At 43.1% G+C, this 26,604-nt stretch overlaps 2 protein-coding genes across 5 annotated transcripts in view; one reads left to right on the top strand and one right to left on the bottom strand.

Annotated features, from left to right (window-relative positions):
• The window catches only part of ZNHIT6 (zinc finger HIT-type containing 6), a 34,546-nt gene extending 19,586 nt beyond the window's left edge, over positions 1 to 14,960 (top strand). Inside the window, exons 8-9 of one of the 4 annotated variants that reach the window (XM_087733679.1) lie at positions 9,525 to 9,649; positions 13,958 to 14,960. In XM_087733679.1, coding sequence (XP_087589805.1) covers positions 9,525 to 9,649; positions 13,958 to 14,040 — 208 coding nt within the window. In that variant the 3' untranslated portion in view covers positions 14,041 to 14,960. Of the gene's footprint in view, positions 1 to 9,524; positions 9,650 to 13,957 lie in introns of those variants that run through there. The other 3 variants (XM_087733680.1, XM_087733678.1, XR_015699084.1) reach the window with 3 other exon arrangements.
• Positions 14,961 to 23,495: 8,535 nt separating this feature from the next.
• On the bottom strand, positions 23,496 to 26,041 carry CCN1 (cellular communication network factor 1). Its single transcript, XM_087732096.1, has 5 exons — positions 25,896 to 26,041; positions 25,564 to 25,780; positions 24,883 to 25,230; positions 24,544 to 24,746; positions 23,496 to 24,434 (listed from the first exon to the last, which is right to left on the bottom strand). The coding sequence occupies exons 1-5, from the start codon at positions 25,953 to 25,955 to the stop codon at positions 24,135 to 24,137; spliced, it is 1,128 nt and encodes a 375-aa protein (XP_087588222.1). The 5' UTR covers positions 25,956 to 26,041; the 3' UTR covers positions 23,496 to 24,134.
• Positions 26,042 to 26,604: the final 563 nt, after the last annotated feature.

Genomic DNA, 26,604 nt, shown 5'->3' with positions numbered 1-26,604 from the left:
GAATTCAAAGAATAATGTAAATGTGATGGAACCAAATCTTTTTAAATGTTGTATTTATATTGGATTATTTATTTTCCTGTCATTAAAAATGTCTTATTAAATATCTGTTTTGTCAGTGATTTTAAGATTATCAAAATCTGTTATATTTAAATATGTTGCAGATAGCCTCAAATATTGATAAGGTTAATTTTTTCCTTAATTTTTCATACCATCTTCCTAGGGCACTTCATTCTGCATTATAATTTGTGAATAACTTCATGTAAAACCAACAGAACTTACAGTCTTTGCTTTCTGCTTTTTATACATAACTCAATTGCTTTCAAAAAATCACTGCTATTAGTGTGGTGCATGGATCAGTTCTTTTTATCATCACATTACGACCTCATTTAAAAATACTACTTCATCTAGCAAAACAAATATACTGTAATTGGCACGTTTCAAACATTATTTCCTCCTCTGCATTTTCTGCAAATGTTGAAAAGTGTGGGGTGGTTTATTTAAGATTCTCTAGCCTTACTTAGGAAGCAATTTCTCTTCACATTTGTGTAGTATGTGGTATACATGAGACAGGAATTAAGGATACAAATCCCCGGCTGAACTACTGGCCTTGGCATGAGTTGGAACAGACCCCAAGCTGGCTTAAACCTATGCCAGCAGAAGATTGACAGTAGAATTCATTACTCCTCTCTAGCTCGCAGCAGCTGGCACAAAAGCAGCTCTGCCAGCTTTACAAAAGCAGGGAGCTAGCTTACAATAGTCATTCTTCGCTGCACAACTGTAGTCAGGCTCTGGCGACTTTGTACTGTTCAAGAGGAAATGGAATTTGGTCTGTAGCGTGTTTCTTAAACACAGGGCTCCTGTGTATTAATACTTGCCGCTGGTTTTTTCCCAGAATGTTGGGTTTTGTTTTGCAGGGGCTTTTTTATTAAAACTTCAGCTTTTCTTACTGAATACTTTGTTACGTTTTCTTGTAGGTCATTTCAGGCTTTCTAGTTTTGCTACTGCAGCCATTTCATGTCATTTTTCACTTGCTCGTTCTTTAGCTGAAAATCAGTCTCTCTGCTGACAAAAGGGATGCAGAGCAACAGATGCCAGGATACACAGCTTTTACTGTAAAAAATAGTCACTTTTCCTTCCTATCTACTTACGTTTTTCATTCAAATCCTGTATTACACAACATAGATGGAAATCAGAAAACTAGTCATTGCTGAATATAAGTACGTATGGTCTGAATCTGTAGCTAAATGTTTATGATGTCTGACTACAATTAATTGACCTTTGAGAAGATTTTTGGGGTGATTCCAAAAAACCCAGAATTGGTCCATCTTACTATCTTGAGCAATCATTCATTTTTTTTTTTTTTTCTTGAAAGGGATTCCTTTATGAACCAGTAGACGCCTGTTTTTTGAAGGAACAATCCAGCATTTTGTAACCCATGCTGAATTATTTTGGATGAACTGTTTTATAATTAATGATATTGCATTAGGGTTTCTGGAGTGTCCCAGCTAGAGAGTCACTGACTGAGACATCTATTGCACAAAGATTTATTTGAAATTATAGCCTCCGCTCCAAAATTCTGCAGTCCACGTTGGAGCAAGTTAGATCCAGATCACTCATGGAGGAGGAATATGTGAGTAAGTAAAGAGGTGGAGGATGAGATAGCAATAAAAGTGTTAGTGTTGGCTTCAGCCATTGGTTTGTCCTGTCTGGTCATCTAGTGGTGGTCTGTAAACACCACAGGCGGACCTGAAGACCTTCAGACCCTTCATGCTTGCAAAGCAGGTAGGCAGACCCCAAATTCTCAAACATAAAGACAACTGTACAGAGTAGCCTCTTTTCTGCATCATAACGGGCCTTGAAGCATGGGAGCAGCATAGCCAGCGTATGCACAGGCAGATTTTCTCTCCGCTCTCTGAGGGAGTGTGCATGTAGGAAAGGCTGTTTCAAGAACAAATCTTGCAGCTTGCTCCAGCCCGTCATCTCTCCTAGGGAGCAGAGAGGAACTTGCCTGTACGTATGTACTATGTAACATATGCATAATATGGAAAATGCCTTCGTGGAAATCCATGTACAGTGTAGCATGCAATATAAGGCAGACTTGAAGGCAGAAGGACAGGCCATGAAGTCTAAGACAAGACTGCAGTTGGAAAAACCCTGTTGAATAATCTGTTGCCCCTTGGCTAGGGGAAGGAGCTGGTAGAAATGGGCTGTAGAGCAGAAATAATGTTCAAACCGTTTGTCCTGTTCCAGTCTAGCGTAAGTGTTGTGAGATGTGTCGAGGGGTTTAATTCAACTGTATCTGTCGGGGTTGCTGTTAAAATATTTTTCTGAAGGAAAAAGAATTTGCTGCTAGTTTCTTGGAAGAAAAAGGCACAATGAGAGGCTGACTTAAAGTTAGCCGAGCTTCTAAATTTTGGGGACCAGGCAGCATGGGGAGGCTGGAGTAAGAGGCTCCTGGGAGCAAAAATATAAACTCGTTCACGTTTGAGAGACGTTGAAGTGGTAGGCTGAACTTGGAAGCTGCCGTGCTGTGAAACATGGCAGCGTAGCCATCGGCGTTTTCACAAAGGCGGAGTAGAGGAGAACCTCCTCATGTTCCAGTCAGGAAGCAGAAAACTTGTTATTTCCTGCTGGTGCTGCCAAAGGGGAGTCCCTCTGGTTTTTCTCTTTCTCGACGGAAATGAGCTAGGGCTGATTGCTTCGACCTCGCCAAGGAGGGAACTGACCTTCCTGCTTGTTTGCCAAGACAATAATTTGTTTTCTTTATTTCATAGCTTTTCCTTTTCATTGTAAAGCATTAGTAACCCCTTAATGGAAGGTTTATGGCACTGCGATTCCCATGCAAGTAAGTATAAATTTGTGGATATGTTTCCACCATTTAGTACAGAGTGTTAGAGGTATTCAGGCTATCTCCATATGAGCTAAATTTGGAAGTTAGAATTTGCTATTTAGAGAGCCGAAATTACAGAAGTATCAATTCTTCCTGTTCCTGAAATGGAGGTTCATTAGCTTAACCCAAGTGTAATAACAAAAATATTGCCAGTTTACAAGGACTGATTTCTTATCAGTTTTATATTTCGGTTTATTTTATCAGTGTACTGCTTGCTTATGTTAATTTAAGTTGTCAAATGACACTTGACTGATTAGTTTTCTGAACTTGATGTATTAAGAGTTTTTCATTGCATCCTTTGGTATGCCTTGGTACACCCCCCACCTCTGAAATGATTTACAGTAATGTTTCATGAGGCTGTGTAACAGAAGTACTGTAATTAAAGTAGACTTACGACATTCACTTTTTCTCCGTGATCATGCCCGTATTTTATTAATGGTACAAGTTACATATTTTGAGTTCCCTACATTTTTGGGGAACCACCCACAGCTTTCACTTGTACAAGAGATGCCACTAATATCTCTTCAGTTTTTGAAACTTCAGGCATTAATCTTTGGTAGTCAACCCACTCTCTTTTTAATAACTTTTCCCTTGTGAAATTTCATATTCCCTTTAGGCCATCTGGCTATCATTTTTAACTCACTAAGCTGTTTTATTTCTTTATCTCGGTCATGTAGTAGCCTTACATGATTGTGGTATACCCTTTTTCGGTACATCTGCTCTATACTACATAAAGATTTTTAAACCTTGAGCTTTTGAGCAGTTTGTAAAGCTGCCTGGCTTCACAAAGTAAGTAAATTCCTGTGTGTGTAAAGGACTATTGCCGTGATGTACTTCAGTTATAGCATCTTTACTTGCTGCTGGATTTTGTTACTTCTTTTCATTACGTCTTATGAGATGGGGAAAGTATTTGCTTTCTTGAAATTCAGTATCACTTCTGTATTCTTTGAACCAAATTCTACTGAACCCTAGAAACTGACTCTGCTAGGTTCACCTTTTCCTTCTGTTTTGTCATACTTTCTCCCATAACTGAAAGATGCAGGATGGTTTGTACTTCAGTTAATCTTTACATCGTTATTGTGCATCCTGAATCCTTTTACCACGTTACTCTTAATGCTCAGTCCACTAAGCTGTTGCAGCAGTTGCCTTATCTGCTTTATGGGTTTTGCCATCGATCGATATATTTTTCCATGATTGTCATCAAACAATCTTAACTGTGTTTTTCTCTTTGTGCAATTGCCTCATTCTCAAGAGGTTTAAACAAGGACAGCCTTTGTGCTCCTAGGGTGACATGCTTGTAGTCTTATGTTGCTTATCTCTTCCTCCCATTAACTGTTCGTGTATTTTCTAGGGTAAAAGCGAACAAACGATTAAATCTTTCTGGACATCTACTATTGTGCCAAATAATTTAGGTGACAGTTGGCGTTACTGCTGTCTTCACCTGGGTATTAGTTTTTTTTCTTCCAGGATGTTTTAACTCCCTGAAATATGTTTGTAAGAAGAGGGGGTTTGTGGGTTGGTTGGTTGGGTGGGTTTTTTTCCCCATTTTACACTTTAGTTTTCAGCAGTTCTTAGGTTTCCCTAGTGGAGGGGCCTCTTACGGCCCATAAAGAGGAGACTGTGGATTGTTACAGCAAGTAACAATTTGTTTGGAAGTGCCTTTATGTATTCTGTGTATAGTTAGGAGATGGTGATAATGTCTGAGATGCTTTCCTGGGATGCTGGCAACTTTTCCTCCTGTGCTTTTTTTAGCTGGTTCCTAGCAGGACTTGTGGGCCAAATGGTTGATAAGAGAATGTTTCTTAGCCTAATTTTCCTTTCTTCAGAAAAAGGACATGTGTGATGGAAGAGTTACTAAAGATGGGGATTTGACTTGAAAAGCAATTGGCCAGGCATCTGGTCTGTATTAGTATAGGTTGAACTAGGCAGGTATCGACAGTATGGAGGAGAGGTTAGTGAACATTTGTTGAGGCAAATTATGGAGGTCCTAGACTGGGAGAAGAACCATAGAGCAAGAGTGAAAGGAGGAGCCAGCAGGTTTTAAAAAATGTAGTATAATATTTTTTAATTACAATATTAACTTGAACTTGGTCCCATCCCCCTTCCTTAAAAGAGTGTTCAAGCAGAGTAGTCTTTCATATTGTTCAGCTGTTGATAAAAAGTAATTACAAGGGAAATGTTATGGCAAGTCATTTCCTTTTTTTATTTCTAAGGTCTCTGCTTTTTTGCTCGTTGAATTTTCTAATTCTTTTTCACACATATGGACTAACAAAATTCACTGTGTTCCAGATTTTTAGAATGTCAGAATTCTAGTGACAAAGTTAAACATAAAAATTGTGCATTATTTCAATACATGGCGTTTACCTTCTGCCATATAACTTTCCTTTCATACCTAATTCAAGAGTGTGTTTCACTACTTCCAAGTTCACCAAATCATAACCACACGAAGAGGTTATTCACCACTTAGGAATGAAAGTCCATCTGTTAGTTATTATCTTTGCTGTGCTGCAGCGCTTCAGAATGAGTGCTTGCGAGAGACTTTAAATGCTCTACCCAGTCTTTGCTCTCTTCTAGGCAAATGCAGATACCTAGGAAATGCTACCCTGTTTTGTTTGGGGGGAAAAAAAAAATCTTTGTTCTTCCCATACGTTAGCAGAAGTTTGATTGTGGATTTTTAGGACTAGGCCCAAAATAGATATCATGATTTACTGTATCTGAATTATGCCAAGTAAATACCTCGATGTTTCTACTCGCTTCTAGGAAGAAAAAGCATCTTTGTTTAAAATACACAGAGGGTTTTAGCTGATCTCTCTCACAGGAAAATTATGAACATCATTATACAAATATGCGTTTTAGCAATATTTACAATTATTTAGATGGTTAAAACTTGTTTGTTCTCTTTTCAGTGTCTGGAAGACTAAGCTAAAGAAATAACATGGTTACAATTTATCTTTAATTCCAGATTGCAGATTTTTGTTTATTATTATTAAAATCAAAGTTCCTGTAGATGACATTCAGGAAAACCTGATCAGCAGGGAATTTCCTGCTGTCTGAATTCATGGAGACAAGTTACGCCACTGCGATGATAGCCACAGGCTCCGTTTGAGGGGAGCTTGTTGTGATGCAGTGACTTAATACAGCATTCCTGCCTGTGGGAGACAGATTAGGAGACTGAATTGTTGAATTCCTGGAAGGTGGTGGAATAACTATAGATAGTGAAACTATCCTTCACAGAAACTCGTAGATGCTATCAGAAGTGCAGAGCCGCATTAATTTCAGCATTTCATGAAAGGTAAATTTTTTAAATTTGTTAAATTTTCTCAGTCGTCACAATTTTTGTAGGCTTTTAAACTGCCTGCTGGCAGGCAAATTTTATTTAATTTTTGTCCTTTAAAAAGCAGTTATTGTTATTTCATTCCAGCCAAAATCAAAAGCTGTTGTCTGCCAAGATTGTCTCTTTGTGGTCCTTATAAATGGAGTAGTCTTATTAAGAAGAAGTCCAGGCCTATTTCTTGCTTCGTGACATGGGCATAAAGCCTTGCCTGGGGCAAGAAAATAATCAGGAAAGCGTATTATTAGATGGTGGGTGTTGGAGGCTGAGGGAATGTGTGGAAGGCAGAGAGAAAATACGTGGGAAGTAAATACCAGGGAGGAAAGAAGATTGAGAGAGAAGGGTGCAAAGAGAAGTCCCACTGAATACAGGGATCGGGAAGCTGCAGCGCAGACAAATTGTATGAATGGGGCAGTGGGAGAAAAGAGAAAGCAGGAGGAGGGTTTAAAAGAAAGATGTGAAGATGGGGTGTTAAGGCAGTGGTTCTGACAGGGTGGTCAGTTCGTTTGGAGCCAGGCTTATCTTCAGATCCGTACTGTCATGAAGGGCTGAAGGAGCTTGTGCAGGATGACAGCCTCAGTTAAGTTGGTTCCTGCAACTGTCCCTGGAGCATGGAGGAGTCCGAGTGAAAGGACAGACTTACACTGGTTGTCATTCATTTTATTGGGTTGTCACTTGAAATGCACAGTGAAGGAAGGGCCTGAAGAAGGTTGCAGCTTGTTATGGGTTCTTACTGAGCAGGCTACGCAGTCCCAGTGATACAAGACAAGTAGGTAAAAACGGTGATAAAAGAATATCTGGTAATATTTGATTACCAGGTTCTCCCTGCTCCATCTCCTACCTGTGGTGAGACCACTTCCCTGCAAATACATGGGAGGCCCTGCATCTCAGTGTTACCCTACATGCTCAGCTCATCCTGGTGAATAATCAGTACAGAAAGTTACAAGACTTGTCAAAATGCCATTTCATTTTATTTTTCTTTGGACAGGTCTAGCCTTCTCCTAAGTAAAAATTGAAATTGTGTGTGTATATAGGCTTGTGGAAAAGCCTTGCAGGGCAGTCTTCTTTTGCCCGTAGGTCTGTGTTGTTCACCCTCTGATGTATGACTTCCTTCTAGTTCTGGGATAAAACTGGGCAGGTTTTTATCATGACAAAGTCTTTCAGCGAGAACTTGAAAAATCAGTCTTGCTCAGGAGGCATCCTGTATTAGACTCAGGAATTGAGTGACAAGTATTAGTTTTCTTTTGAGATGTTTTAAGCATGCACAGTCAAGGAAGAGGTTGGCAGGTGGATTAACAGAAAACCTCAACTTGTACTTGTGTATAAAGTAGGGAATGTGGTAGACTGAGGTCTTTTGGATAGCATAGACAACAACAGCAAAGTTTAAAAAAGAGAAGCATTAAGCTCCTTTGTTATATTCTCCCTGAAGTTTACAGCCCACATTATGCACTAAAAATTTAGATGTTTTCTCTGTCACTGTCAACCAATAAAATTTACTTCAAAACCAAAAACGATAAAGCTCTGACTTGGTGATCTAACGCTTCAGTAATTTACTATCATAAAATAGTTTTAAGTACAAATGTTTTATCTTATGCCAAGCTGGACGCTAAAGATGTTTTGTCTAAAACATGAGATAATGGAAAGTGTATTGTGGCATGTGAATTACTTTAGCCTCTTGGTGGTAAATGTTTGCTTAACCAGAAAAGAATGTGTTGAGGTCCTTGCCAAAGGAAAGGTATTGCCATACTTTGCATTTAGAGTACTGTAAATAAAGCAGTAAATATGTTTCTGTTCATGTGTGTTAATCCACAAGTTATGAATGCATTCATTCAATAAGAAATGTAATATACTGTTATCCCTTTTAAAAGGGTTTCAGTAAGAAGAGGTCATAATTACTTTGGGTTGAGAGAAACATGAAACCAAATATTTTCATGATGATTGAAGTTGAATATGAGAGAGAAATAGTTTTTGCTCAAACTAAGTTTCCCTTAAATCCCAAGAACTCAAATCCTGTTTTACCTTCCGTATTCTTGTGTGCTGACTCCTCTGATGTACTGTCCTTAATCACACATTACTGTAAATCATAAAGGATATAATTTCCTTCACCCATCCAGTGTTGGGTTTGGCAAAAGAAAAGCCAACTGCCTAATACATTAATGATCAGAGAAAGCAGAGCAGCTATGGGAAATACTCCACTCATTGCCCACAGTGTATTTTGGTTTTGAACTTCATTTGCCTTTAACTGATACAATAGCTTAGTAGTAATTTAATAATACTGGTTACAGAAAGAATTGCATAACTCAGATTGCAGTGTAATAATATCAGAGCATCTGTTGGATGCTGCAGTTATAGCAAGTGAAAGCAACAGTGTTTCTCTTACAAAGGGCTTTGAAATATCCCTTCCTTTCCCCAAAATCCCACGTCCAGGTTTCCAGTTAGAGAGCTGGGAGAGAATATTACCGTTCTAGGAAATAATTGTGGAGAAGATGCTCAGTTTACTTTTTATTACTGTGGCATCATTTGTTACGCACCTGGCTTCACCCTCCAGGGTGAAGAGGAGCCCATTTCTGGGAAAGGACTGCGCATCCTGGTCATGCGCCTCTTGTAGCACACACGCATGTGGGGATTTCTACAAGGAGTTTCTTGAGGATGCTGCTGTAAGCAGAGATTTGCTTAGGCTAAACAGGGATATTGTACCATCTTTTAGAATTTACTGCCCCAGTGCCCTGGGTATCAGAGCCCTTACTTCTACAAAAACAGAGCTCTAAGTGCTTCCAATATACCTTTGCTTGAGTAGTTGTTCAGATATGCTTTTTATTTCATCTTCCTGGTGCTTCACTTATAATTCATAACCAAACGTGATAAATAAGGTACACTACTAACCATGTAAATTAAACCATGTAAATTAAGCCATAAGTAGAACATTAAGTGTTACTTTTGATTTAGAATCTGATCTTGGTAAATACATACATTTTGATAACCTTATGTCTATATCTGATTTTGGTAAAGATATAAGAACTCATAAAACATTTCAGCCCTTAGAGAAATTTTACTTTGATTCTCCTCATGTTCTTATGCTTAGATATTAGGAGGGTTTAAAAAAATTATGTCGTTGGATAATAAGACTGGATATCTAATTTGAATCATAAGATAGTTCTTCTGAACATGATATCATCTGAAAATCCTGTAAATTGCCAGAAAAGTTTCTCTTTTTTTTTTTTTTTTTCCTTCTTCCTTCAGAAAGCATACATTATGTCCTTGGTAGTATTAAAATCCAAAATAAACTTCCCTGTTATTTTTAAGGTACAATGAACTGGATGCCAGTAGAAGCCTCCTAGACAATTTGAAAGGCAAAATAATAATTGAGTATCCAACGTTTTTTGTGGTCTTGAAAACATTGAAGAATGACATGGTGATTCTTGGCCAAGGTAAGCATATATTTATTTCCTGTTATGCTAGACTTAGATATTTTAGTAAAATAAAGCAATAATTAAGGATACACCTATTAATAATGCCAGGAATGTGCAGTATGGGTTGTATTTCCCTCTGAATCTAAAAGATCGTTACAAAAAAGCTGTTATGAATGCTCTGTCTTCAAACTGCTGGCCGATGGCTTACATCCATAAGCTGTATTGTATGTGTTTTTCCTAACTTTGTTTACTGCTGCTTGATTCTTTTTTTGTATTTTTTTAGCCATTAAGGTAAAACAACTCTTGAGACTTGTGCTAAATTTTTCATGTAGCAAAGTTTAACAGAGTTGGCTATTTCTAAAAAGTCAAGCTGTCTGAGGAAGATGAGTTTTCAGTAAGCCTGCTAATCATACAAAGGAATCATTCTCCATTATTTCCTAGCATAACTCCTAACATTGGACAAATAATTCTGAATTACAGGATACATATTAGAAATTGTAATGGCAAAGTAGCTTTCCGTGTGGGTTAAAAGCACAATGTTATCTTCGAAAAGTATTTACTTGAGGGAAGACTTTCATCTTGGAGTTAACTGAGAGTCCTGGTCTAGCAGGAATTTATATTTTAATTTTGAAGTTAATTTCCATCTTTCTCCCCAGTATAAAGGCTTCATGTCCCAGCTTCGCTTTCTGCAGCTGCTGATGTAAGGAATCAGTTCCCTTGTCTCTTAGTCCCCCAGCTAGTCACCTTAGTTATCAAATTCCATACTTTCCAGTGATAAGCCAGTCTGTAATTTTTACACGTTTCTGAGGAAAAGCATTGAAATATGTTTGCAATGGCTGTTTCCCTGCGGCAACTCAATCATGGCTGTATGTGTTAACTGAATAAATATGAGACTGAGAATATTGTACCAGTGATATCAAACTTCCATGCATCTTGGCTGTTCTGGCTAGATGACGCTAAGTGATCCATTGGAGCAATCTGCTCTCAAAGAAACGGTATGCAAACATTTCTTGCGCTATGTACCGCAAGAGCTTCTGAGAGCGAGACACCACGCCAGGGGATGAGGTAGGAGTCTTGTCTGAGCAACTCGGTCCACTGATATTCACCTGAGGAGTGCACATACGTATACTGGAGTACAAGGAAACTAGGTACTTTCAGTTTATCCATTATTTCTTGATCTAGGTCCCTTGCTTTTCAGTAGTCAGCCCTACCCCTAGGATTTAGATGTCAGGAGGGAATTACAATTGATGGACTCATAGACTTAATCTGAATAGGGTGGTTGTCATTGTCTTCTGAGCTAGTAGGGAGGCTGTCCTTTTAAGGGTATAGATTCAAATAAGTGTTGATTGAACAACTATATTTTGAGGTTGAGCTGCGGCAGCAACTAGCTGGTTCTGTAAAAGGCAGAGTAGAAGGGCAAAGGGAAGAGATAGCCAGCAATAGCTGGGGGAGTGCCGATAGCTCTGTTCCAGGGCAGTGCAAGTGTGCGTCTTCAAGACGGTAACCTTCCTCTGCTGTGGGGATCATTCAGTTAGCAGTCATCCCTGAGGTTGGTGTTCAAGGAACGCTGGCAGCTCTTTCGTGTTTTGGGAACCATTAATTTTCTTAATTTTTTTTTTAACTGTTTCTATAGATTCCATAAAAATCAAGTGCATAGCTCCCTGTGGAGGTGTCTTGGGTATAACATAGCAAAAGATTATAGCTAATGGCAAAAATAACATGCTTTTCACAACTTTTATCATAATTTATTTTTGTACATCTTCTTAGTTAACCTATTAACACTTAACTTCAGCCTTGAGTTTGGTGTGGACCCTGTGTTCTTGGAGCTTTTTCTGTGAAGAGTGGAAGCCTGTCACAGTAACTCCAGATTCTTTCAGGAAAAGCATGTTCCGAACATGAATATAAAAATAGGAGAGCTTTTTGTTGCTGTTACTCCACTTGAAAACAAAATATCACTTTTGTTGAAGTGTGGCACAATCATTGTACTCTTCTGTTGTGTGTCATCTTTACAGAATAAAGGAGAAAAAACAGTATTTAGTTTGCTTACCAGTTGCATTCACATATAATCATTAAGAGAGGAAATCTTGGGTTCGCCTCCAGACTCTCCAGGGTAATTGTAATCCAGGTCTGGTGTAATCGGAGAGGTGCTTTAGCCCACTCCCATCTCCCAAGAAGTGACCTTTCTGCTGCAGCATCTTGTGTGTTACTTGCAGTCCAGTTTCTTCGACATGGATGGCTTTTTGTATCAGTTGCACACTCCTCCTAAGCCATCCATCCTGCTCTTGCTCCTCCTGTCTCCGCCAGTAGTGACTTTCCTTTCTGCCTTCCTTCTCCCTGTGCACCCAGAGGGACACCTGTCTCGGAGCGCCTCTCCGGCTGACCTCCCCTCGGCATTCCAGGCAAACAGCTGCCGCGTCGATGAGGGGACGTCTGGCAGGGCGTCCGCCGGAGTGCAGCGGCTTCGACTACCATAGCCCTCCAGGGTCTGTTTTCTAAGGACCCAGGCTAGAACAAGAAACAGTCTTGTCGAAATGTGACTTCTAAAATGATGCTTCTTTACTGAGCAATCTCAGCTCTAACCCCTTCCCCAGGAAGAAGAGAGGCAAGTTTTCATAGCCACAGCAATAGGCGCGTGCTGGGGAACGATCACCATTCCCCCCTGCAATTCAAGTTACTACCCCCAAAGACTGGGGGAGAGCTAGAGCTAAACACCTTCAAAGAGAGACTGCTAGAATTTTAATAAAGACAAAGCCTATTTCTCCTATCCTTGTTCTCAGAAATGGCTGAAGTATTTTGGCTGAAACTTTAAAAAAACAATCATGAAAATAAGGACTGAGGAAGGAAACTGGCACTGAAAAATTTAAACCCAGAGTTTAGATTTTTACATTATAAGTAAACTGCAGTTTTATGGTGGGAAGGACTGAGCAATCTTAATGCATAGGCAATGGTATCAACACCATAAAAATGTTCTTTTTGAGTGAAGACAATCTATAATTCCTGTTAAATAAAACTTACTGTAACAGACTAAAGTAAAGCTAAAATTTGTCTGTTGAGCTTCACTGTGAGTCAGAAGATTGCCACATTCTGTTATGTGATGTTTTGATGCTTGACTTGCTTATAGCAAAAACTACAGGTGCTCTGATTTCAGCATACAAGGTCAGTCATGGCTGAAGATAGTAGGGGATTATAGAAGCTTTCACAGGACTTAGGGGCAAAACCAATCCTTACTTTGTGCATTACTCAGTACATATCTGGCATATAAATGTTAATTGATTATACACTAGATTTAATGTAGACAAAGTGTGACCTCTGATGTTTCTGGGTGAAATGCTTCTATTTTCTTGAACAAATTCCACTGAAACTGTACAGGTGCACACTGTGTCCTGTGTATTATCTGTGTCTGCCAGCTGTAGAGCTTATCTTGACAAGACAGTAACTATACTGCATCAGCTCCCTTTGGGTAACGTTTCTGTAATGAAGCATCTGACTGTAAATGCTCAAAAACACCTTTAAATTCACAGTTGGATCAAATACTGAAAATAACAATGAGAGCAGAGCGTGAATCATGGGCCTACTTTGCTGTGGTTTATTTTTGTGCTGCTTGAGTGCCACCGACCAGTGGCATTTGGTGACCTCACCAGAAGGTGACCGGGGTCAGCACTTGTTGAAGAAGGAGTCTCAGGGTGTGAGGCTGAAGACCAGTTTGGGAAGTGAGTGCTTCACGATATGATCTCAGCAGACCACAACAGCTGTGTCCTAAAGCACAAGTTACTGTGCAGCTTTAACCTCATCAGCTTTAGCTCATGGATTCGCACAGCTTAACACCATCTTAGGGATGCTGGAACACGTGGAAAGAGTACATAGGTGCACCGTCTTAATTCTCCGTCTCCGTTTAGAATTTCTCAGTAGTTCCCCATCTTAACTGAAATGCTAATAAAAGTGTAAATGATTTATAATTCATTACAGTTGCCATATATATGCAGCAACCCAGAAAACAACATTTACAACAAAGAAGCCAAGAGAAAAATTTGAAATTCTCAGTGGATGAAGAGGAAGAGTTTTGTGTGGGATACATACTCTGCTTACCTACTTGACTGAAAGACCAAGATTTAAAAACGAGAAGAAATTCTCAACACTGTCTTGCTTTCTCCCTCTCCAGGGCTTTATCCCATGTTATGAGACTGGTTATGTCTTACAAAATAGCTGTCCTCAAGGAAAGTGTGATTAAAAGGAAAAGAAGATATGAAACTGCTTCTGTGTGATGAGCAAACAACACTGCTGAAACTAATTGCTTGTTTGTTTTTTGTTTGTGTCCTACATCCTCAGATGCCAGTGAACCTGCAGAGAACTCGGACAGTGACGGTTCATCCCTTTCATCTATGGAAGAAGGGGAAATTCGGGACAGTTGATGAAGGTTCTTTGAGAGAAGAGGGTGGAATGAGCCTTTTTTTTTTTTTTTAATTTAATTAAATCTTTTTTTTATACAACTGAGTTCTCAGTGGTTTGGTTTGGCTTCCTTCACTAAAGGCAGCACTTCTAAACTGCCTGCCTGTTTTTAGATTTAGGAATGCATATTTAGGGATGTTAATAAAGAGATGGGGAATTGCTAGTTGCAGAAAAAAATTATGTTCTTATTTAATTGCACCCTTTTGTCCGTGTATCTTTAATAAATCAGAGTAACCCAAATTTGAAGTTTCCAAGTTAGTTTCAACAATGTATTTTTTCCTTTTACCCTAACAGTTCAGTGTCTGATTTCTGAGTTTAAATATCTGATCGCATATTTGTATTTATATGTGGATTTGAGTCTTAATGCTTAAACTTACTGAGAAAACCACTGGTGTTTCATTAGATTAATTTCCTTTTAGGGTATTTATTTGTCATGCTGGCTGCTGCAAATGATCTTTCTTTTGACTTCAGTCTTCTGTGGTGACATTTTGGGTGCCTGGTGCAACACATTTTTTTCTTACTTGGTTGAATCTTGTTTAATGTGTTCAGAACAGGTCAAGCCATGTTTGCAGGGTGGCATGTTGCTGTATGTTTAATCTTCTACCTTGATCTTCTAAATTAGCATGGGTTTTAAAGTCAATAGAAATGAATACATAGAGTGTCACTAGTGCTAATATATTGGGCTTCTAAACAATGCTTATGTTATGCATCTCGTATTACTAGTTTACCTACTGAAGCCAGGTGTTGTAAATACTTAGTGGAATATCAACTATATTTACCTACTTAAAAGCAAATAAACCTTAAAAAAAAAAAAGGTCCTGTACTGTATCATCTGCTGACAACAGAAATCTGTTGTTAACTTCTGAGATTTGTAGATCCCAGACCGCTTACCACTGCATCCAAGTCCGCCGCGTCTGTGGGGTCTGTTGGAGGACGAGAAGAGCGTGTGCTGCGAGTGGTGTGAGGCAGGCGGGCCCCTCTGCACACTTGCACCGGGGAGTTTGCAGGAATCAGCATAGGTTAGATTTGGGGTTAGTTTGCAAGGGTCTAGCTAAGTCAGCATTTGTAAAGTCTTAAGGACGTGATCACTTTGTAAACAGCTCTGTGAGGTTGTTGCTGCCGTGGTTGTTACCCCAGTCTGTCTGTCTCCTGCGACAACAGAAAGCAGTGAAGGAACTTGCTGAGGTTAATGGGAGGCTGTGACAGCAGTGTGGGAGAGGGCTCGGGCTTCCAGGCTCTCAGTCGAGGCTTCAGGGCACCCCGTTGTCGGTTCCTTACCAGTCATGCTGCGTGGAGGGGATTTTTGAGATGCTCAAAGTTTTAGAAGTTTTTTTTTTTGCACCTTTGCAAAAAAATTGTCATTAAAAAATCGTTGACCATGACATCTAGCTACTGAAAGAGCATCAGACCTTTGTAGTCACATACTACTTTTTCTCCTAGCTGTATCATGTGTCCTTTCCCTTGCGTGTTTTGCAACCCCTGGTAAAACAGGGAAGTTTTTCTTCTTGCCTGGCAGTAGCCACCTGTGCTCTATTTTCTTTTTTAGTCATTGTTGGTCCGCTGCCCACCTCTTGTTTCAATGTTTGTTTGTTTTAACCCTTTCTAAAGGACCAGGATTCCTAGCTATAGGTGCTGCTTTCATATTTTTTCAGTTCAGTGAAAGTGAATAAGCTTTTCCTAATCAGTGATTACTGCATGCTGACTTGGTAGCCACAAGTTACTTTAAACCAGTCTTGAACCCATTCATAATAACACCGATAAAAGAGCAGAACAGCAAAACTGCCACAGTTCATTTGCCAGAAAATGTTTCATCTGGAGTAAAAGCATGGCATTTCTGTTAAGATTCATAGCACACAGTGGAAATTGGAGTGCTTGCAAGTATTAGTGTTGATCTGCATGTGTGTGTGATTAGTCTTTGGCTGAGGAACACAGATTGGTAATTTGCATTACTTTCCTACACTCTTGGAGGTTTTCATTAATGGTATGAAAGAGTTTGCCTGCATTTTTTTCTTACATAAATCTAGTTTAAGCTTCCTTGTGAGCCAAACGCAACCATAATTTGTTTTTAAATGAAGATGCTATTAAATCTATCCTGCAGATTTAAATCTTTTCCTATGTTAAAGAAGGTTTTAAAAACTGGTTAAGGAGCATTCCTGTGGTGGTTACTAGAACTGAAATTTCCCAAACAAAGCTGGGAATCATCTTCCAGAGTTCAATCAAATTGAGAGTAAAAGGCCTTGGTAGCATTTGCCATTCATTCCCATGTTACTATTTACCTATTTTTATTTGGTTTTGATAACAGTTACACTAGTTGGAACAGTGGTGATTCATCAAATGCAAGCCAAGATGGAATTCAAATATTGTTATTCAGTTTTGCTAAACTTTTTCAAATTTTGTTTATAAAAATGAATCAAAATTATTGTCTCTGGCTAAAAGCAGAGCCTTACTGATAACAGGTGACCAGTGCAGGTCCTGCAGCAGTGATAATTCTTCATAATAATAAGGTTACTGATTTAATCGAAGTTTATGCACTCTTTGGCCAGGCAGATGGTTTTTAACACCTTCCTAGGCAGTTGGGGGAAGCCTTTAATTCTTCTCTGAGTGACTTAACCCAGAATGAGCATCTTGTAATAAACCAAAGGGAGAAAATACATCTTTAAAAGCTGTATTTTTAAATTTCTGGTCAAGCACTTGAAACACAAGACACGGAGCTGAGGCTGCCCGGAAGACTTCAGTTCTGTCCATTTTGAAAACATACTATTGCAATCATATTATACAAGGATCCCTACAGGACTCTGCCTTGATTGAGCACAGATGAGGTCTGTGAATGAAAACTGTGATGTTGTTTTAATCTTCATCATTCAGCACCAGCTTGCATTGAGTGCTTGATTTTATGCCTACTACGCTTACTCATTTATTTTCCTCTATAAACTACTTGTCACAGAAGGAACAAGCTATTTGTGTATAGCGTTGTTACGGCATTTCTTTTAATGTTCAGACTTCTCAGGTTTCAAACCCTGAACCCTCACAGCGTGCTCGAGCCGAAGGACCATCAGCTTACAAAGCAAAGAGCAAAGGCTCTTGTCCTGAATGAACATGCCACTTAAAGAAATTAAAAGCTTAATGAAGTCATCCCTTTCACAAGCCATAACGGACAAAAATAGAGCATAGCTAAACGCATAGCAATAGCTGCGAGGTAGGATTGAGTCAGCCATGTGAGACAGCGTGGTTCTTTTCCTTTTTTGTATGACAGCCCACGGGTATGAGGAATATGTTGCTGAGTTGTCCTGGGTAAACAACGTTATACCCCCTGTCAGTGTAACAGCTAAGTTTTGAACGAACACATCTGAATTCTAGGTTTTACTGTATTTATCACCACATAAGCAATTGTTGATCCGTAGAGGAAAAGAGGGTTATGCTGCGAAACGTGCGGTTAGCGCTAGGTCTTAGAGGCGTGCCGGACCAATTTTAGTTACGCCAGTTGAACAGTGCAGTTTTGCTTTGCATTGGGAGTAAAACCGTTCCCCGTGCAGAACGAGCACTCCAGTCTAAAAAAGTACATGAATTTCTAAGTTCGCTGTAGTGCTGACAGAAGTCCAGCCTCCATGCTGTGTATAAGCGTAGCTCCGATTCAGACCTTGCCCTACCAGTTACGGCTGTTCTCTATTGACATCTGTAGGAACTGAGAATGTATAACACCTCGCAGGCTTTAGAGAGTAAATATACAGCTGTGATGATGTAACTTCAGGCCGTATTTGGTCACAAACGTTTCATTCTGCTTTCTGAAGTCCCACGCTCTTTTCCTTAAAACATTTATTCTTCCTCCCTCCAAAGGAAAAAATATCTTAAACTTGTGTTTACATTGTTGCTATGACATTCAGTTAAACTGTATGCAGATGCAGGTTCCGTTAATGAGAGAGAAAAAAAAAAATGAACTCTGTACTTCAGTGAACAAAGATTACCCTGTGTTTGTATTAAAATGTTGCTATGGCAGTGCATATGGTTTTATTTGGGGGAAATCTGTGGTGAAATGGAAGGAAGTCACAAGTATGCAAGACAAACAAGAAATGGCAGCAGAAACAACTCGAAATAAATACTGAAACTGAAAGGGAAGTTGCAGATGACATGTAAAACCAGGAAAAAACAAGGATAGTTGTTTTGCGGCCTGCCTGTCTGCGATAACAGGAACGTGTTCCCACTGCGGCCTGCCGGGCCTCAGCGACCCGTCGGACAGTGACTTAGCTCTAAGGATGCTTTTAGTGCGAGAGCTGCTTTCCCTCCTTGGCTCTCTGCATTGTAACATTTTTTTGTTTTGGAAGCAAAGTTCCACTGGCTTGGCCTGATGTCCTCGCTGCTAACTTTTCCTGCCGAAAAGCATTTCCAGGCTCTTACTGTAGTAGGCTTTTTGGCAGGAAAAATCGATAGAGTGGTAAAATATGGAAAGCCACTAGAGCCTTGCCTACCTCGGGGGCAAGGGGAAGTCTTTGTGGACTTACTGGCTCCTACTAGTGACAGAAACAGTGGATTTTTATTCTTTTTTAACTGGCACAGTAGCCCTCATTTATGTAAGCTTTTTGCATTAGGCAGCTTTTTGCATCAGTTGCATCAGTACGGCTGTTGCAAGACAAGTCAGAGTGGGTTAAAAGTAATCTGCCAAAGAAGCAGGGATAGAAATGAGAGGGGAGAGGGAGTCTTGCTTTAGAGAATAAATGACCACACTGGGAGCTGGCTGGTTCCTGCATGATCCCAGCTGCTGGAGAAAGCAAAAGTGTTTTTAAAATCACATTGCCACTTTCTTCCTGGCATCTGAGTTCTGCCTCAAGGAGGAGGAAGAAGTGACCGTGAAAGCTGCCTATTGCCTTTCCACTCCTCGCTTCCAGATTTACTACTGAATCATATTGTAGCCCCAGAACTTGTCCATTTTGCCAAGAGTGCCAATAGGGAGTAGAGGTACGTCCCAGTGAGGTAAAAATTATTTGGTGGATGAGGTATAAACATTCAGGAAAAAGAGCAGACAGGGTGGCATTAAAACCTTGCCTGAGAAGTCCCCATCACTTTCATATCTAAACTCTCAGCAGTATCTCCTTGTTGACCTTTTTTCCCAACCTCTGCTTTCAGCTGTGCTTGGGCATCCGTACTGGTTTTAATGGGATTGTTCCACTACAGCACGAGTATCCGCTTCTGTAGAGTAAAATATGTTTTCCTGTTTTAAGTTCTCATTAACAGACTCACTGGTTTTACAGCCATGACGTCTTGGATGTCTGATTTTGTCAAATCCTTGGGCTAATTAGGATCTAACCTGGTTGGTTTGAGATGCTGAAGGAAATCAGTAGCTTCTGAGAATCTGTGACTCGGACGATCTGCTGGGCTCCTTTTGATCTGGTGTTCAATCAGTGTGCTCAAAACAGTGCTGGATTACGCTGCTGACTGTTTAACTGACGTCTATAATGGAGTCCCTTCATTCTTACTGAAACTGCATTCATCATGAGGTTAACTTGTTAATGTGTGTTAATGTCCTAGCTAGATTCCCATCTGGGCAAATCTATGCACCCTACCTTTAAATTTCTTCTGTCTAGTAAATGAAAACCTGTACAAAACCTTGTGTAATCTTTTCCTCCTGGACGGTTGCTACATTCCATCCTGTAAGTGTACTTCAAGACAGATGAAGCTGCTTATGTGAACGGTCTTGCAGGATCTTCTCCAACATAAATTGTGTATGTGGAAGTCCTCGCTCTGTAGTTTTTTCTAGGGGGAAAAAAAATCGTAGCATACTGGATACCATCTATTCAGTTTCTTGGTGTTTGGTCTTTACAGGGTAGTAGACACAGATGCTTATTGTATGTTTTCGTTGGTTGAAGTCGTCTTTTACAGGATTTATATTTTCTAGACCCCAAGTCTTGCTGCAGTTCAATGCAGTTCAGTTGTTCATGAGTTGAAATGCGTTTATATAGGTATCATCTCCAAAGCTAGCTGTATGTTATTGCTTTCGCCACGGCACCTCCACATTTCTATGTGCAATTTTATACGTGGCTACGTAGCGTGGAGAAAAAAAAATGTGAAGATGAAGACGGGGACATGTCTACATGAAAAAACAGGCTTGAGGCAGAGCAGCCGGTAAAACTAGAGAGTCTTCCCTTGCTGTGTGCTGAGCACTCTGGGCACTGCATGGAAATAGTTCCACTGATTAAACAGAAGTAAAAAAATGTTCACGTGCATCGAAGTGCTTTTCTGCGGGATCGGCTCAGAAGGGCCAGCACCTGGCAAGAGCAAGCCTCTGGTGCAACACATGTCGCTGCTTCTGCATAGGCAGGTAGGTAGGTTTGACTTCCAAGCCTGACTGGCCGCCCACTGCAAACTTCCTTGTTGCAGTCCTCAAGACCTGTGCAGCGGTAGCTCAGGAATTCTCCTGCATACCCCGAATCTGTGGCAGAGCTCCTCGTCTGGAGCGCGGGGGAATTCATGCAGCTTCGGTGGGCTGTGAGCACGGGAAGTCCTCCCGCAGCCATCCCACCCATCCGCGGTGTCTCTGCCTGTTCCTGCACAGCCCGTGTGCCGCCTCAGCTTCCCAGCGGTAGCGGGGAGATGAGCCCGTTCCCAGAAGGTGTCCACCGGAGGGTCGGCAGCCAGGCGGGGACTGCCTTGCTGTGGGCTCTGCAGTAATTTATATATGGAGTACAGAGGTTCTCGTGGCTCAGCTCAGCGAGGGTTAATTAATCGCTTGGCTGTCCCACTGTCAGTAAGATGTTAGCTTTTCCTCCGTCTGCTGCTCCTTCAGGAGAGCGAGCTAGCAGCATCCCGTGAGAGAACTTACTGTAGTCGTGGAAGGCTGTTTTCTGCATACCCCTGCTTCTGTTTTGTTTCCTGTGATGCAGCACTTCAGGAGGCAGAAGCTTTGTCTTCACTGTGTTGCCTTCATTAGCAGGGAAGATTTTTTTATGTGACCCTGATATTATAGTGGTTACCACCATCAAACCCTTGTAAGTAAGCGCGTTGAAAACAAGACTACGCGTTCCTTCGGTCCTAAAACTGCAGTTTGACAAATGCTCCTTTTGGCGGCAGCACCAGATTCAGCAAAGTGCCCCGTGCCACCGCGCTCCATCCTCGGGTGACCCCAGCACTTGCCCGGGTACAGCGGCTTGGAGGGCTTGCTGGCACCGAAACGTGCCGAAAACTTATGGCGCCTTGTCATGTACCTTATTTATTATGTTCCTACTTCCTCGTCTTTTAGTATTTATCTTGAAGAAGAATATTGATATTTTAGGTTTTGACCAAGAAATAAAATTATAGTTGCGCTCGTTAACCTTACCTGTAAGCCCTGCTGATTACACTTAAGGAACCCGTGTTTTTATCATTTGTATTTTCATGCCTAGTACTTAGGGTTTTTTTCTGCTGGAACAACAGAGGATATAAAGATTCCAAAGCAAATGCGAAGATGATACACAAAATATGACACTGATTCCTTTTACGGTATTGCGAATTGTGGGGTTTAGTCGTTTTGCCATGTAATCGTGAAATGCAAAAAGTGAAGCGAGGACTATATGGGTGATGATCGATTGGTGTGAGATCCCAGCTCTGGAGGACTTGCAGTTCATTTTAGTGGGGTTCGTTCCCTCTCTTTGTAGCAGGATAATTTCATTTAGTGTATTTTACGTTTGCATGATCTGCTCCTGCAGCCCTTATTCTCCCAACAGTACATTTTTCTAGTGAGCAGATTACTGAATGACCCCCCTACTCGATGAAACACGGAAAGCCCAAAAGCGCAGGTTGTAAAATCCAGGGCCGGGCCAGAGCCGCGCTCGAGGCGGGAGCCGGAAGGGCCCCTGTTGTTTGTACATGGCGCGCGTGGTACCGCCATGCACTTTACGCGTGTAGCGCAGTCGCAGGTATATGTCATTTTTCGGGGGACTGTTACTTACGTGGGTTTGGAGATGGGTGTCATTGCAGCATAGGCGACAGCGGGGACGGGGAGGCGCGCGCGCCGCTGCCGGGGGCCCGTGAGCAGCGCGTTCTGCGCCCCTTCCCCTCCGCGCGCCGTGGGCCAGCGCCTGAACCCGATGACTTCTCAGCGAGCGGCTGAGGTGGCGACGCGTTCAGTGCTAGGTGTAAGCAGAAGCCGAACAAAAGCGCTTCGCTGCATTTTACGCTCTTGCTGTCAACAGATATTGCACAGACAAGTTTAGATACAGCTGAGACGGGTGGCCAGGTGGTGAATTCCAAAACAGCTCAAGTTTTGAATGCCTTCGGGGAGAGAACTTGACTGAGCAGAAGCGAGACGGCTGTAATTTCTCAGGCAAAGCATTAGCTGCCAGAGATGAGCTTCTGAGATATTTGGCCATTTATTTTATTGAAATATTTATGTCTAATCTAATAATAAGGTGACTCTTAACCACTTCTGTGTCGAACTATATGACACTGGATGATGCCGCTTCACAATTCTAAAACCTCAAAAATCAGTCTGTTTTTTTTATGAGAAGTAGCTTTCTTACTAAAGACTGTGGGAGGATATTTTGCCAGAGAACTAACCAGTGACGAGGAGGGGAAAAAGAAACCAACCCTGTTGCAGGTTTCCTTTCAGTCTTATCTGTAGCGCAGCGTTACGCTAACCAGCGCAGTACAAATGCTCGATGCTGCTTTCTCAGATCCTCCTCTAGTGCATTTTTTTTTTTAATGTCATTTTCTCACCGTGTGCCAGCTAGCCATCTTACGACTCCCTCGGTTAGCCAAACGTCATCTGTGTCCCACAGTATAAAATGTAATTACTACTTTAAAAAGCGGGAAGGGGAGGTGAGGAAGAGAAAAGAGTGGCTGCTTTGCCTTTTACTCTATTGGAGAAGTACTTGAAATTCCTCACATTCTTCTCCCGTTAACAGTATGTTTACTTTTCATCACTGGGTTATTAGGATTAACAAAAGTCATTGCTTCAAGCTCATTTAATTTGAATTTAGTGAAAGCAAACTACCTCCTGCAGACTGTAGGAAACATTCTTCTGCCACAGAAATGTATTAATTTGCAAAAAGCGGCCACCAAAAAAATGTGAGACCCGACGACCGCTTCCACCCCGACGTTCAACATTGCCATGCATGCACCGCATCCTAATGAAGTACCTTATGTTGCAAATTCCAGGACGGTTTGAATGCTCTGACAGTCTAATTAACATTTCAGTCTCCCTATCAAACATCTGCTTTCAACGCCAAGCAGCTTTCTCTGTATGTACTTTCTAGAGCATGGGGTTGCAGACTGCACGCACCACTTCAAAACACCATTTACCCAAAGACGGAGACTCGGCTTTCTAGCTCAGTGCCACAGCTGTAGTAGAGCTTGTTTTAACTTTCAGAGAATCTAAGCCTTTCAGACTTCTCACAGGAAGCTCTTGCGTTCGCTGCATTTAAGCCTGCTGCCTACCACAATGCTCTACTAAGAGTCGTTAGGTAAATATTTCTTTATTAAATGATTAATTCCATAAATAAATTCTTTTAATTCATTGAATATAAAATTAAAATCATTTACAACTTATTCCAGTATTACAGGGGCTGGAAAGGGTAAAAAAACAAAAAACCAAAAAAACCAAAAAACTCAAAGAAAACCAAAAAAGCTACAGTTTGATAAATAAAATACTCAGCTTTAAAACAACTGATTTCTGTTTGCCATTAACCTACAGTTGGTACATAATAGCTGCCACTGTGAACACCCCACAAGTGCCCACCTCAGGAAGGAATGTAACTTCCAACTTGGTTGGGAAAGGGTGGGAGAAGCGTAGTGTTAAATTGAACAGGATAGAAGAACATAACCGGAACACAACATTTAGCTGATCACGTACAAACAGAAAACAGTATAGAATTAGATAAGGTGCTCCAAAAAGAAGCAGTAAAGGTGCTCCAGTACTATGAAGCTTTAAGTATGCTTAAATCTCTGTTGCGTTAAGTGTCCAGTTGCACAGTGCACTCTCGTAACATCTCAACGTTGCCCTCAAATGGGCAGGGCACCATTTCCATCAAAGGTCCTTTCTCCATGGCTGGTCACTTCAAAATTCTGTTTAGCATCCCACCCCCAACACAACTTAGTCCCTAAATTTGTGAATGTCATTGACTAGTCTGTAGTAGGGATAAGCTTCGTTCGCGTGCGGACAGTTGTAGTTGCATCGGCAGGACTGGATCATCATGACGCTCTTGGTGAAGGTTTCTCCATCATCGCAGCGGAACCTGATCTTGACAGTCCTGGTCTGCTGAGGCGTACAGCACCTGCCATCCACGCAGGAGCCACAGTACTTGGGGCGGTACTTCTTCACGCTGGAACATCCGGCATAAGTAAACTTCACTGGGGATGGCGACTTCTTAGTCTTGGTGCATTTTTTTCCCTTCTGTAAAGGAGAGGCAACACCATCATTAGCAGGAGACTCTTCTCCAGCCTTTACCCTCTACCCGAAGCAGTATGGAAAGAAGAGGAGCACCAGGAGAGTCTGTATTTACCTTTAGGGAGGCATAGCTAGGCTCGCCACACGGCCTCACTTCACATATCCTGGTCTCTTTGATGAGCTTGCAGTCGGGATTGTCGTTGGTAACCCTTGTGGAGATGCCAGTTCCACACGTCTTTGAGCACTGGGACCAGGAGGTTGTTTGCACAATGCATTTGGGATTCTCAAAAGCTCGGCTTTGTGGCTCGGATCCAAAAACTGGAAGAGAAAAGGAGGGCTTAGCCAAAATACATCCTCTCCCTGGGTTTCTTTCTTTCCCTCGGGGTCTGAGGAGTGGCACAGCCATCCTCCCGCCTCCTCCCCTGAGCTGTCACGCAGATTAGCCCGTACTCACCAGGTAGCATTTTCAGGCCTCCTTTCACAATGGCAATCAGCTCATTGTTCCTGGTTAGTTCGCCTTCGGAATCATCCAGGCCAAGCTCTTTGCTGAAGAAGCCTTCCAGCTCATCCAGCGCATCCTTGCCTTCGTCACAGACCCACTCTTCGCAGCACTGGCCGGGGACTTTGACCAGCCTGGGGCTGGGACAGCCCAGGTTCGGAAGAGAGAGCTCTTGCGGGCAGAGCGGGATGCAGCCCACAGCCCCATCTATGCACGTACACTGGTGTTTACAGTTCGGCTGGAAGCTTTCGCCGTTCTGGTAGATCTTGGAGTTATATTCACACGGTCTCCCCTCGGACTGTGCTGCAGAGATCAAGAGAGAGGGAAAGGAGGGGGTCAGCGGTGGGAATCGCTCGTTTCAGCGCAGCTATGTGCTGGTCTGTTAAATTCAATTTACGGCGGAGCTCCCTACAACCCCCCGGAGACGCGGGGCCAGAACAATAAGTTAGTCAGGAATCACTTTTCCTTATGTGCGTTTAGCGCAGCCCAGACATACTGAATCGCATTCCAGACTGCTGAAGTCATGTGCCTTTCTGCCAAGCTACCAACAACAAAGCATAACCATACATGGACTCGAAATTACTAAACTTCGGCACTACGGGGACGGGGGTTTTTCTCCCGGGGGGAGCCGCTTACCTCTGCAGATGCCCTTCAGCGCGGCGGGGCTGGCGCCGAAGTTGCACTCCAGCCCCTTGGTGTGGTCGCAGGGCTGCGCCCGGCTGCAGTCCTCGTTCAGCTGCTTGGCGCAGACCTTGCAGCAGCCGCAGCCGTCCGGCACCAGCCCCACGCCCGGGGCGCACTGCGGCACGGCCGCCGGGCACTGGCAGACGGCGGGGCAGGGCGAGCCCAGAGCCTGCGGAGCGGAGCAGAGCAGAGCGGGGGCCGGTGAGTGCCGGCAGGGGAGCGGAGCGGAGCGGAGGGACGCGCCGCTGCCCCCCCGCCCCCCCGGGCAGAGCCGCGGCACTTACCAGGCGGGCCAGGCAGAGGAGAGCGGCCGCCAGAGCGGGGCGGGTGCCCGCGGAGCCCATGTCTAGCGCCGGCGGTGCGGGGAGCGAGGGACGGCGGGAGGCGGCGAGCGCGGAGCGGGGCCGGCGCGGTCTGAGGCAGCGGCGGGGCACGACCGCCCTTATATAGGGCGCGGGGCCGCCGCGTGCGCCGCGGCGCTGACGTCGCGCGTTCCGGGCCGCGGCCGCGTCCAGCGCTCGCGGCATCCCAGGAATGCGGCTGGCGCGCGGCGCGGCCGCCCCGCCCCGCCCCCTCCCCCGGCAGCGCGGCCCGGGCGGCGGCCCCGCGCCACCGGGGGTCCCCTGTGCGGCCGTCTGTCCGGCCGTCTGTCCGGCCCCCCCCCCCCCCCCGCCGGGGCGTCCCCCCGCCCGCCCCCGCCGGGCTGCCTCCCCCCCCCCCCCCCCCCGTTATCCGTGCCGGTGCGCCCGAACGCGAGGGTGCCGCACCGAGGCGCTTGCCGCCTCGGAGGCGGCGCCGGCGGGTGCCCCGCGGGAGAGCCGGCCCCGCCGCCGGCAGCGGCGGAGAGCGGCGTCCCTCCGGCCCCGCCGGGCGCTGCGAGGCCGGCCGCGGCGCCGCCGTGCGGGGCTGCCTCCCGCGCCGGACGCGGGGTTCTGGCGCTGCCGCCGCTGCGCCGGGCGGAGCCGCAGCGTTCCGGGGCGCCGCCGCGCCCGG

This window comes from Nipponia nippon, unplaced genomic scaffold (assembly GCF_047370975.1).
Source record: "Nipponia nippon isolate SJK-2023a ecotype South Korea unplaced genomic scaffold, ASM4737097v1 scaffold_5, whole genome shotgun sequence".
Lineage (NCBI taxonomy): Eukaryota > Metazoa > Chordata > Aves > Pelecaniformes > Threskiornithidae > Nipponia > Nipponia nippon.
The sequence above is the reverse complement of the archived record's forward strand: the minus strand, read 5'-3'. Positions and strand labels throughout refer to the sequence as shown.

Bases quoted from the DNA above. Each gene is read 5' to 3' on its own strand.
- CCN1 (XM_087732096.1), bottom strand. From the start codon at position 25,955: ATGGGCTCCGCGGGCACCCGCCCCGCTCTGGCGGCCGCTCTCCTCTGC. The intron at 24,747-24,882 runs GTGAGTACGGGC...TTTCTCTTCCAG, and splicing joins AGGCCTGAAAATGCTACCTG to TTTTTGGATCCGAGCCACAA. The intron at 24,435-24,543 runs GTAAATACAGAC...TCTCCTTTACAG, and splicing joins CTAGCTATGCCTCCCTAAAG to AAGGGAAAAAAATGCACCAA.